Source organism: Capricornis sumatraensis, chromosome 10, assembly GCF_032405125.1.
Source record: "Capricornis sumatraensis isolate serow.1 chromosome 10, serow.2, whole genome shotgun sequence".
NCBI classification, from domain to species: domain Eukaryota; kingdom Metazoa; phylum Chordata; class Mammalia; order Artiodactyla; family Bovidae; genus Capricornis; species Capricornis sumatraensis.
The window spans coordinates 56,830,451-56,843,544 of NC_091078.1; the positions used below are offsets into that span (position 1 = coordinate 56,830,451).

The 13,094-nt window shown below is 43.4% G+C and overlaps 1 protein-coding gene across 1 annotated transcript in view; it reads left to right on the forward strand.

Annotated features, from left to right (window-relative positions):
- ITGA9 (integrin subunit alpha 9) overlaps window positions 1-13,094 on the forward strand; it is a 367,113-nt gene that overhangs the window by 294,490 nt on the left and 59,529 nt on the right. Inside the window, exon 23 of the mRNA XM_068981673.1 lies at window positions 2,840-2,947. Within this exon, the coding sequence (XP_068837774.1) occupies window positions 2,840-2,947 (108 nt within the window). The remainder of the gene's footprint in view (window positions 1-2,839; window positions 2,948-13,094) is intronic.

A 13,094-nucleotide genomic window follows, 5' to 3' on the forward strand; every position in this document is an offset into this window, starting at 1 on the left:
AATACTGGAGTAGGTTGCCATGCCCTTCTCCAGGGGATCCTCCTGACCCAGAGATCAAAGCCAGTTCTCCTTCATTGCAGGCAGATTCTTTACTGTCTGAACCATCAGGGAAGCATTATTCTGGCAACATCTCTCCTGAAAAAAGGCACAAGACTTTCCATACAAAGAGATTTTTTTTCTGGGTCTGTTCAAAGCTAATATTCAACAAGCTATGTCATTGTTTAAAGATTCTTCTGCAAGTGCTCATGGGAGAAAGGCAGAGACACTGGTCTTAGAATTGGTTTCAAAGTTCCATCAGAGTTTTTTTCTTTACAGACATAAAAATTTATTGACCATCAATAGTTGTTTTTTTTTAATCAAATCAATAATTTCCCTCATTTGAAAAATGATGATGAAAAATAATGCAGATGTTACACAGGAACGTTTGCAGAGAGTCAAACATTAAGACATTTGTTAAAAATATGGTAATACAAGCTTTCCATCTGTCTGGTTCTGGTGGATGAACTAATGCAAAACAAAATCAACTTCTTTTTCCTCACTCATGCTTAAATTGTAATTTCCCAGACAGGTCAATAGGTTTTCCTTTCAGTGCTGTGCTCTCACGTTTCACTTCAAATTAACGATTGCCATTGTGGTTGGATAGTCCTTCCTTTTCTTGTGCCTTAGGGTTGTAGTTATGGGTGAATTGTGTTCTTTTTGAATCAAGAGTTGGCAGCAACTACTCATCCACTCGATGGTTTTTTGTGTCTGTTCTCTGAAGCAAAACCCACTATTGCAAAAAAAAAAAAAAAAAAAAAAACACAAAGACAAGTTTTCTAGGGAAGAGCTGGCTGGAGGTAGACCCTTGTATATTCTGCCAAGTGTGAAGATCTGCTAACTTGTCCAACCCATCGCTGGGCTCTGCCCTGCTGACCTCAGCTTCAGAGATGCCCTGAATCCTCTCTCTAATCCCCAGGCCACTCCTCTCTTTTGCCCCTACCTGTCTTTTTAAAAATAAAATAACATCTTTATCGAGTTACCACTGACATACCTTAGAGTTCACTTGTTTAAAGTGTACAATGCAATGACTTTCCCACTGGGCAACTTTCTCCATAATCTAATTTTAGAACATTTTTTTTCACCCGCAAAAAGAAACTCCATGCCCATTAGCAGTCACTCCTTATATTAGTCTCCTATTGCTGCTATAACAAATTACTACAGACTTTGTGCCAAGTTTATTTTATCTTACAATTGTGGAGGACAGAAGTCTGCAAGGGTTTCACTGGTCTATAAAAGCAAGGTGTCAGCAGGGCTGTGTTCCTTTCTGGGGAAGAATCTGTTTCTTTCTTCTGTGGTGATTCTCCTCCTCTGGAGGTTGCTGCATTCTTTGGCTTATGCCCCCTTCATCTTCAAAGCCAGCAATGACTGCTTGCATCTTTTTGACAGTACATTTCCCTGTTTCTGACTCTGTCTCCCACTTCCTATATAAGGACCCTTGTCATTACACTGCACCCACCTGGATAATCCAAGATCATCTCTTGATTTTAAAATCAGCTTCTTAGCAACCTGAAATCCCCCTGGCCATGTAATATAACATACAGTTTCCATGGATTAGGACAGGGACATTTTTGGGAAGCCATTCTTCCTCCTGCCACACTCCTCATTCCTCCTACGCCCCAGCCCTAGCAACCACTAATCTACTGTCTGTCTTTATACATATGCCCATCTTTTTTACTCTCCTTCATCTTCCACTTCTTCCTTGAGTTTCATGTCAGTCTCTGCTCCATCTCCTTTCTCTCATGGGTCTTTTAGTGGCTGCCATCTTTTCTCTCACTTCTCAAGAGATGATGGGCTGCGGGAGACAAAAAAAATGGGGAGGACTGTGTGGGGGATTAGATTATAATGTAGGGGTAAATGTTTACCCCTACCCCTATGTAGGGGTAAAGATTATAGGACCAAATGCTGGGACAAAAACAATGTGCACAGGTGTCATCCAACAGTATTAGCAAGTGGTAAGCAGCAGCTTAGCAGCAGCAAGTTAAAAGTTGCTTTCAACAGAGAAACCAAATCAGCTAGATAGTGTAGTAAAAAAGAGCCCGTTCTGTAAGTGAGATCATTTGGTTTGGGGATAACCCACTTTGTCTTTGAGAGTCTCAGTTACCTCCAACTATAAAAGGAATGGAGTTGGACCAGATCAGTGGTTCTCAAAGTATGTTTTCTGGGCCAGCAACATCAGCATCTCCTGAGAAACTTAGAAAGGCAAGTCCAGGACTTCCTGGGCTGTCCAGTGGTTAGGACTCTGAGCTTCCAACTGCCAGGGGCCTGGGTTTGATCCCTGATTGGGGAACTAAGATCCCACATGCCATGTGGCATGGCCAAAATAAAAAAGATATTCAAACTCTTCAGCTCCCACCCCACCCTAACCAGACCTACCAGTGCAGAAACTCTGGATGTGACCTTGCTCCAGTCTAGGTTTTAAGAAGACCATTTGATTATTCTGATATGTGTTAAAAGTTTGAGAACTATTAATCTAGATTATTTCTAAACTCTCACCCATGTAACAGTCTATGAGTAAATTTCTAGGTCAAAATAAGTATAATTGTTAGCAGCAGAAGATGAAAATGCTAACGGGGGGAATAAGGTAACTTGAAGTTTGTGGGGTTTTAATGCACATTAGAAAGATTTCTGTGTCATTGAAATCTCCCATCATTTGATATTTCACTTCAAGTCATGACCTTCTAGATCCTAAACCCTAGTATCTCTGTGTATCATTTCAAAGGATTTTAGAATATATAATGTAGACATGAAATGAAGATCTCTATTTCTATTAAAACATGCTGTGTGTGTCTCACACCCACAGGTCTATAACACTGGGCCAAGCACCCTTCCTGGGTCATCCGTCAGCATCTCCTTCCCCAATCGACTGTCACCTGGTGGAGCAGAGATGTTTCACGTGCAGGAGATGGTGGTGAGTTCTCATTTGTTTTCACGCTTGCTTTGAGACTTGAGCCAGCCCATTCACATTTTGCGTTCCACCCAAGAGCCCAGAAAGGTCAACTTATTCTAACCTATGGAAACATACCTGGAAAAGCTGGGAAACCTGCAAGTTCTGAACTTCTACATTGAGACAGTTTGGTTCATACCATAAGAAGACCTCTTTGGGGATGGCCAAGGGCTGTTTATGAACCTGACTTCTGGGATAGACTTCTCCAGCTCCTGGAGCCTCCACAGTTATTTGCAGTCTTGTATGTATCCGAATGTGTGTTTCTAAAGAGAAGATTCACCAGCGCTCATAAAGATTCTCATAGGGCCACTGATGCCTGGAGGGCGAAGGATTCATACATAAGACATAAGTGTAGGTGGAAACTCAAGTTCATATGCAGAATATGCAACTCTGCTTGATCCTAAGTCAACTGTGGATGATTTTTGTCTCAACAGTGATCATTCCTCCCACCTTCTTGGCTTCTAGGACATCACATTCGCTTGGTGTCTCCCTTCTCACTGGCTTACTCCTCATCTTCCCGGTTCCTACAGGGCCCAAGGGCCTTTTTTTTCTATACTCGGTCTCATAAATCTCCCCAAGACTCATGGTTTTATATTCAGTCTGTGCTGATGACACTAGTTGTTTTTCTCCAGCCCACATATCTCCCATGAATCAGAGACTTTGATAGTTAGCTACCTTCAGGCCATCCCTACCTGGATGCCTATCAGTAATCTGAACCAGTAACCAAACTGAACTCTCAATGGTACCCCTCCAAACCTACTTCCCTCCATGACCTTCTGCATCTCAGCAAATGGCTGCTCAATCCTTCCAGTGGTGTGGGTCACCCTTAACACCTTTTCTCACACTTCACATCTGAGCCATCAGCACACTTGATGTTGCTACCTTCCCCCCAAATCACAATGTAACAATTTTTGACCCCTCTACCATCAGCACCCTGGTCCAAGGCACTGTCATCTGTCACCTGGTTTATTGCAATGGCCTCTTCACATAGGTCACTTCTCCTGTCCTACCCCCCTGCTGTCTGTCTGTGCCCCAGCAGCAGAGCTGGGCTTCCAAAATGTAAGTCAGGTCATGTCACTCCTCTGCTCAAAACCCTCCAATAGCTCACCTATGCCCCGAATTCTTCCAGCACCTCAGCCAGCTTCACAGCCTGTCTCTTGCCCATCTCTGACCTCTCCCCATCTTCCTCTTCTCTCTACCCCCGTCATCCTGCCTCCATGCTGGTCCTAGAGCATAGAAGACACTCTCCCACCTCCTGAATTTTGCTTGGATCTTCTGCTACCCAGCACACCTTTCCCCAGAGAGTCACATGACCTCTGCCCTCACCTCCTTCTGGTACTTGCTCAAATATCACATCCTCAGACAGGCCCTCCCTGACCAACCTGTGTCCCAGAACCTCTCACCCACCCTTCCACCATCACCCTCATCACCAGCTGGCACACCATATATTTCCATATTTGACCAGTTTATCTTCCTCCTGGCCCCTACAGTGTAAGGACAGGACTTTTATCTGCTCGCTCCTCTTATCTCTAGGGACTCCAATACACAATACTTAGAGTATAATATGTGTTCAGTAAATATTTGATATTTGTGGACTGAAAAAAGTTCATGCTATGAAAAATCATTTACTCTTTCCACATGAATTCAGGAAAAGTTTCATGCTGATAAAAAACTCACCTCAGTGCTCCTAAGAGTCTGGAGCGGCTGGACGAGAGGGTGACCCCTCATGGGAAGGAGCGTGCGTGATGCTTGGGAGAGTCACTGCATAAAGAGAGGGCATGGGGTCCACGTTGAGGGCGTTGTTGAATCCCTTACATGGGAATGTGAGGGACAGCTAGCCAGACAGATGGATGGTCTCTCTGTGGATAGCTTGAAAATGGGGGCAGCAAGGCCCATGGCATGTGACACACCTGAGCCCACAGGAGGCTCCAAAAGCATGATGTGATAGAAATGACGGTTTCCCGCACTGCTGTCCTCTTGGATCACGTGGGCTGAAACCCTGGGCCACAGGAAATGTTGAATGCAGGATAGGTGCCCCTATCAGCCATCACCACCCCTCACAGTTTTCCACTCCTGCTCCATGAGTGCCTGTGCCTCGGAGCACTGCTGAAACAGTGGAAGAGCCCCCAGTGTCTTGCACCTACTGCAACCATGGTTTGAACTTAGCATGAGGTTCCCACTGCCCACGTGCTCCCGTCTGCTGCCTGACATACTGTTAACCTCGCCAACCACTCCACCTTTTCCCCGTGTCTGGGGGATACTCTCCTCACAGAGCATGTGCTGTGAGCTGTTCATATGAACATCAGTTAGGTTGTAGAGAAGATTGCTCCCTCATGGACAAAATTATTTACTGAAAGAAACAGGAAATGTAATTCACTGTGATTCTGAAAGTATCTCAGAACCAAGTACATACCCTTTTCTCTTTTTTTTTAAGAATTTTCCCTCTTTTAGAATTTATTTATTATTGTTTTTGTCTGTGCTAGGTCTTCATTGCTGCATGGGCTTTTCCTTAGTTGTTGGTGGATGGAGATTACTCTCTGATTGCGAGGCACAGGCTTCTTATTGTGGTGACTTCTCTTGTTGCAGAGCGTGGACTCTAGGGCACAGGCTTCAGTACCTGCAACTCCCAGGCTCTAGAGCACAGGCTCTGTAGATGTGGCACTTGGGTTTAGTTGCTCTGTGGCATGTGGAATCTTCCTGGATCAGGGATTGAACCCTTATCTCCTGCATTGGCAGGCAGATCTTTACCGCTGAGCCACCACGGAAGCCCTGTTTTTCTCTTTACTAATCATCTGACCAAGTAAGAGCTACTCCAATTTGGAACGCATTTAGCTGGCTTGGCAGGAAGGCATGAGAAGTGGTTTTTCTGAAGATTTGCAGAACTGCCTGACTGATCATCCGCTGAATGGACTCTCAAAAACCCCAAGTCCTGTGAGCTCCCTGCATTCCATTCTCTGAGTTCTCAGAAGTAGACCCTTTCGATTTTCAAAACTGTACTGAGAATTTTCAGAAGTATGTAGCAGAATTCTCAAGGACAGCCAAGCCATTGGTTGGATACATCAGCCTGTGTTCAGAGGCCCATGCTGTTTGTGTGGTGTGGAAAATCAGGCTTGCCAGCAGATCTCAACTAAGCAAGTAGTGAAGCACTGTGTTCGCATGGATAGTCATTACTAGAGACCAGTGTGATGATGAGAGTAGAAAAATGTGTCCCAGGCAGGGCCATAGGTGGGGTGACAGCCCAGGCCTGTGGGGTCAGCCAGCATGCCCACCCTCAGCAGGAAGATGGATACCAAGGGTGCTGCTGAAGGGAGAGAAACAATCTGAGTGTCCCCTGCAGTGTGGGGAGGGATGGCAGGTACACCCTCCCTCCAGTGCCAGCTGTCTGTCCTTGGGCTTCAATTGGCTGAAGAGGTAACTGGCTCCTGGCTGCCCAGGGGCCTGTCCAAGGCTAGGGAATGCTGGTGGCTGAGAGTGGGGTCTGGAGGGGATGCCCGCAGGCTTTAGGGGTACTTCTTGGAGAACATAGGAAACAAGTACTGGTTTCTCCTAATAGGAGTGAGACTGACTTGTACCAAGCCACCCAAATTCCCAGAATGAGAAGACTGCTCTATCCAAAGTCCTGCAGGGCCAGAATGAGCCCAGTGGGCTCTGCTGAGCATGGGCAGGGCCAAGGCTGGGAAGCTGGCTGAGCTGCAGGATGCCCTTGTTCTTGGCCTTTTAGGCTTTACAGCAGAAAGTGTGCTGCCCAGTGGCCTCTGAAACTACCTGGGACTCCTTCCTGCCTCATCACTGCATCCATCATGCACCAGCTTTTACTTTTTCTAGTCTCAATGACATGCCAGGCTCTGATAAGAGGAATAAATCATGCAACACAGGTAGAAATTCAGTCTAGCAGGAGACAGATCTGTGAAATACAGTTGCAGCGCTGTGTACCAAATGCGGTCATGGAGGCATGGCCAGACCCAGGGATGTCCAGAGGTACAGAGCCCACCGTGGAGAGGGGATGAAACATGCGTCACAAAGCAGGCTTTTGGAGCCAGGCCTTAGGGGATGTGTAGGTGTTCACCAGGAGAGCATGTGGGACAAGAACATTGCAGACAAAGGGAGCGGTCAGCGTATGAAGGAGTACAGTGGAGGTGGTACCCGGTTCTCCATTCTTTCTGCCCACCTCTTCTGTGCATGTGTGCTGTCGCTTCAGTCGTGTCCAACTCTGAAACTCTGTGGACCGCAGCCCACCAGGCTTCTCTGTCCATGGGGTTCTCCAGGCAAGAAGAGTGAGTGGGTTGCTGTGCCCTCCTCCAGGGGATCTTCCTGACTCGGAGGTGGCACTTGAGTCTCTTTTAGCTCCTGCACTGGTAGGCAGGCTCTTTACCACTAGTGCCACCTGGGAAGCCCACCCACCTCTTATACATACACTCAAAGGTTACTGCTCTCTGCGTCTTCTGTGGGCATACAGCAGATGGCTGTCATGGCAGTGTGACAGTGAGTCCTAAGCCCTGTCATTTCCTGTGACAGTTGGCGAGGTTTAAGGTTCATCACTTCTTCTAGGAGGCATCATGTGTATGGCTCGTGTGCCCACACCTTCATTTCTCTGGCCTGGGATTGGGGAAGGCCAGGCCCCCTGCTACTAGAGGCTGTCTAACCACATGCTGTGGGTATTGCCCACAAATGACTGGGCTGCTGCAGGGGGCAGTGGTTTCTGTGGGCCCGACTGCCCATGTGAGGCAAGCCACAGGCAGTCACTCCTGCAAGAAGGTTCCTGTGTAGACTGAGGATACAGCTTCTCTCACACAGCTAGATGGGAACTGGCCTGGAAAATGTAACGACCTCTCCTTGTTGTGGGCCTCCTGCAAGGATGAGCCTTTCAGCAGAGCCCTTGAGTACAGGCCTAAGACAGGGCCAAGGTAGCATGTGTGCCACAAGCTTTATGGCTCATGAAGGCAAGACCATTTGAACTTGAGTGGAATCCTGCTCCAAAGTTAAATTTATTCACATGGGATGAAGGTTCAAGGGAAGGGATAGGAGTTGTCTCAGGACTCAAACATCAAGTTGTTGAAGTTTAAAACCTGTCTATGAGCAACTTTATGACCATGGAGGAGAAGAAGGCTTTGGCATTTGGCTGTTAATATGCAGGAAGAAAAATGTCATAAATGATGGCTTGCAGAGTGCAAAGGTAGAACTTTATTCCAGGTAAAAGCCCTGGGTCTTTCAAAGAACTCTGATATTAGTCTAGAAGAAACATGAAATAAATGCCATGCCTCTCTTTCTTCCTTCTGAAAAGGTTTATTTATCTCTTTGGCTTGTTCTGTCCGTGCTGTTGGGCAGTGATTCTAAAGAACTGACCTGATTTCTGGGAAGTAAAATAGTGTGTGAATGAAGGACAATTTTCCAAGGAGACATATCAATAACTTTGCCATAAGGTACAGTATCCATTAGAATACCATTATAACCACCCTTCCAGTGCATGTACACCAGACAAGGCTGCCCATGATCTAATTTTTGCCAAAATGAGTCAGTTGATATCAGAACTTTAATTGTTTTGTGATGAGGATGTCCATATCCCTCTGAAGAAAAGATGCACTTGATATATCAGTGACCATGCAGTAGCTTAAATTTAGAAATGGAGGACTGAATTGTTTTCCCCCAGGATGATCTCAGGAAAACATATCTGCTTAATGAAAGTGGTTGTGAGACCCTCAAATCTATTACATTTAATCAAAGGCTGAAGAGTAAAAAAAATTTCTGAATAACTGATGAAAGATGAACTCAACTTACTGCTGTCCCTAGGATTTAGTAGTCTTTTTATGTGCTGTTAAATTTAATCTACACAGCAGCTCCATAAGATAAGGTGATTATCCCAAGTTAAGAAACCAAGATTCAAAGATTTGCCCAACATTGCACAGCTAGTAAGTAACACAGCTGGATTTGTAGCCAAGTCTGTCTGACTTCAAACCTCATGTGCTCCCATTTGTACTATTCTGCACCCCTCCTGTGAGTACTGCCCACTACCCAGTCACCACAGGCAGACTCAATCAACAGAAAAGACAGAAGATGAGCAGACCACCAAGAATCACCCACTTAATGAGCAGCAGACATGCAGATGACACCGCCCTTATGGCAGAAAGCAAAGAAGAGCTAAAGAGCCTCTTGTTAAAAGTGAAAGAGGAGAGTGGAAAAGTTGGCTTAAAACTTAACATTCAGAAAACTGAGATCATGGCATCCAGTCCCATCACTTCATGGCAAATAGATGGGGAAACGATGGAAACAGTGAGAGACTTTATTTTGGGGGGCTCCCAAATCACTGCAGATGGTGACTGCAGCCATGAAATTAAAAGATGCTTGCTCCTTGGATGAAAAACTTTGACCAATCTAGACAGCATATTGAAAAGCAGAGACATTACTTTGCCAGCAAAGTTCCGTCTAGTCAAGGCTATGGTTTTTCCAGTAGTCATGTATGGATATGAGAGTTAGACTGTAAAGAAAGCTGAGCACTGAAGAATTGATGCTTTTGAACTGTGGTGTTGGAGAAGACTCTTGAGAGTCCCTTGGACTGCGAGGAGATCCAACCAGTCCATTCTAAAGGAAATCAGTCCTAAATATTCATTGGGAGGACTGATGGTGAAGCTGAAACTCCAATATTCTGGCCACCTAGTGCGAAGAACTGACTCATTGGTAAAGACTCTGATGCTGGGAAAGATTGAAGGTGGGAGGAGAAGAGGAAAACAGAGGATGAGATGGTTTGACAGCATCACTGACTCGATGGACATGAGTTTGAGCAAGCTTCAGGAGTCAGTGATGGATAGGGAAGCCTGGCATGCTGCTGTCCATGGTTTCACAGAGTTGGACATGAAGCCAACTCTCAGTGACTGAACTGAAATAAACAGAGTGAGCAGCATTCACCCTAGGACAGTGAGTGAGCCACCAGCTGCTTTCAAAAAAAGAACTAACACCAGAAGGTGTATTAACCAGGCAGACAGAATAAGATTTTACAATGAGCAAGATTGATGTCTTCAGAGAGATACAAAAGACAGTATTCCCATGAAATAGAATAAGCTAGAGTTTTGTAAATTTAAAATTTTGACCATTCAAATAAAACCTTCAGTATATGAGCTGTGTAGTAGAATGGGTATAAAAGAATAAAGTAGTGGATCGGAGACTTGAATGATTTCAAGAATGTAGAGCGAAAGAACCAAAAGCTAGTTAAGCTTTTTAAAACTACCTAGTGTAAAGATCCAAATGCTCTCTATATGAGAGTTAGGAGGCTGGAAAGATGGAAGTGAAAACAAGCAAAGATTCTTTGTCTTGTTTGGGGAAAAGTTTGTGTTAGCTCAAGACTTTGATAAAAATAAAGCTTAAATGTGCAAAAAAAAAGTTTTATCTGTTTAAAAATCAGTTTATTTATTTTACCTGGAGGCTGATTACTTTACAATAGTGTGGTGGTTTTTGCCATACATTGACATAAATAATTTTCACGGCAACTTAGAAGAATAAAAACAATGTGGGACATCCAAACCACTAAAGAATAAGAAGCATTTAAAAGAAAAAATTCATGAAAAAGAAGGCAAAGGAAAAAATTTTATATGTTTATATATATACATGAGATGGCAAGAATAAATCCAAACATATCAATAATTAGAATAACTGAGAATGAATTAAATGCCCTAGTGAAATTCAGAGACTCCCAGATTGGTATTTTTTTAAACCCAAGCATAAGTTACTTATAAGAGACACACTGTTTAAAATTACTATAAGGCATCGTGGAAAATTCTGCAAGAGATGGGAATACCAGACCACCTAACCTGCCTCTTGAGAAATCTGTATGCAGGTCAGGAAGCAACAGTTAGAACTGGACATGGAACAACAGACTGGTTCCAAATAGGAAAAGGAGTATGTCAAGGCTGAATATTGTCACCCTGTTGTTTAACTTCTATGCAGAGTACATCATGAGAAATGCTGGACTGGAAGAAACACAAGCTGGAATCAAGATTGCCAGGAGAAATAGCAATAACCTCAGATATGCAGATGACACCACCCTTATGGCAGAAAGTGAAGAGGAACTAAAAAGCCTCTTGATGAAAGTAAAAGAGGAGAGTGAAAAAGTTGGCTTAAAGCTCAACATTCAGAAAACGAAGATCATGGCATCCGGTCCCATCACTTCATGGGAAATAGATGGGGAAACAGTGTCAGACTTTATTTTTTTGGGCTCCAAAATCACTGCAGATAGTGATTGCAGCCATGAAATTAAAAGACACTTACTCCTTGGAAGAAAAGTTACGACCAACCTACATAGCATATTCAAAAGCAGAGACATTACCTTGCCGACTAAGGTCCGTCTAGTCAAGGCTATGGTTTTTCCTGTGGTCATGTATGGATGTGAGAGTTGGACTGTGAAGAAAGCTGAGCGCCAAAGAATTGATGCTTTTGAACTGTGGTGTTGGAGAAGACTCTTGAGAGTCCCTTGGCCTGCAAGGAGATCCAACCAGTCCATTCTGAAGGAGATCAACCCTGGGATTTCTTTGGAAGGAATGATGCTAAAGCTGAAACTCCAGTACTTTGGCCACCTCATGCGAAGAGCTGACTCACTGGAAAAGACTCTGATGCTGGGAGGGATTGGGGGCAGGAGAAGAAGGGGACGACAGAGGATGAGATGGCTGGATGGCATCACGGACTTGATGGATGTGAGTCTGAGTGACTTCCGGGAAATGGTGATGGACAGGGAGGCCTGGCGTGCTGCGATTCATGGGGTCGCAAAGAGTCGGACACGACTTGAGCGACTGAACTGAACTGAACTGATAAGGCATCCAAAAAAAGATAAGGCAAATACTAACAAAAAGAAAGCAAATATAACAGTAGTAATAGCTAACAAAATAGAATTGAAGCACAAACAATATTAAATGGCCAAAAAAATGTATTTTAGAATGATTAAAAATACAGTCCAATGAGAATTTGTAATTTAAGTGAATTTTTACATAACCAGTCACACAGCTATAGAAAACATGTAGAGTTTTGTTTCTCCTGATAGAAAAACAAGGAGAAATTTACACATTCACAGTTAACTTCAGGAAAATTTATTACCGTTTCCTCAAAAAATCATGTGTTTGACTAATGCAGCTAACGATTGTGATCTCTTAGAGAAAGACCAAGACAAAATGAATCATAATGTCTGGGTTTCATTAGTACTTGCTTGCTTACCAGCTTTTAGTAACCTCGAGGAAAGCCCCTAAATTCTCCAGGCTCATTTTCCTCCTCTGTGAATAGGCTGTCTACCTTGCATGGTGAGGATGGGACAAGTTAACATATTTGGAGGAACTAGTAGAGTTCCTAGTACATAAATAAGGGAATGCATGTCTTTTCAAACATATGTGAACATTCACAAATTACCCATGTATTACACCACAAAAGCAAATCCCAATAGAATTTCTAAAGTCAAAGTAATAGAAGCCACATACTCAGACCACAATGCAATAAACTTGGAAGTTAACCACAAAAGTTTAGCCAAGCAGACAACCAAAAACAGAACTACTTGGGAACTTTTAAACACCATCCTAATTAACTTCTTAGATAAAAAAAAAGATATCGTAGAGGAAGGGATAAACAAATTAGAAATGAAAGACAGTGAAAGCTTGTTCGTATCAAAACTCATGGATGTAAACAAAACCCACACAGAAGAAAATGTTGCTACTTACATGTAGAAAACAGGAAAGACTGAAAATAAATGACCTAAATTGATGACAAGAGCTAGAAAAAGGACAATAAAATGATTTCACTTCTAAGCAAGAAAAATGAAGATAAAATGTTCAAGATATCTACTGTTGAAGATAAAATGAAAGTCACAAAATGGCAGGGGGAGTATCATACATCAATAAAACTGAAAGCTGGGGATTCTTTTGTCAAATAACATAGACAAACCTACAGCAAATTTGATCAAGAAAGAAAAAAGAGTAATAAGGCCAGAAAACAACCAACCCTAGAAATGATAAAAGAACTATACTCACAGGAAGGAGATTTTTAAATTATTCAAAATATAGTTTCCACAAATATAAAAAGTCTAAAAGAAGTATATGAGATAAAATAATATAGCTAGACCAATTACCTTAGAAAAAATGGGAAA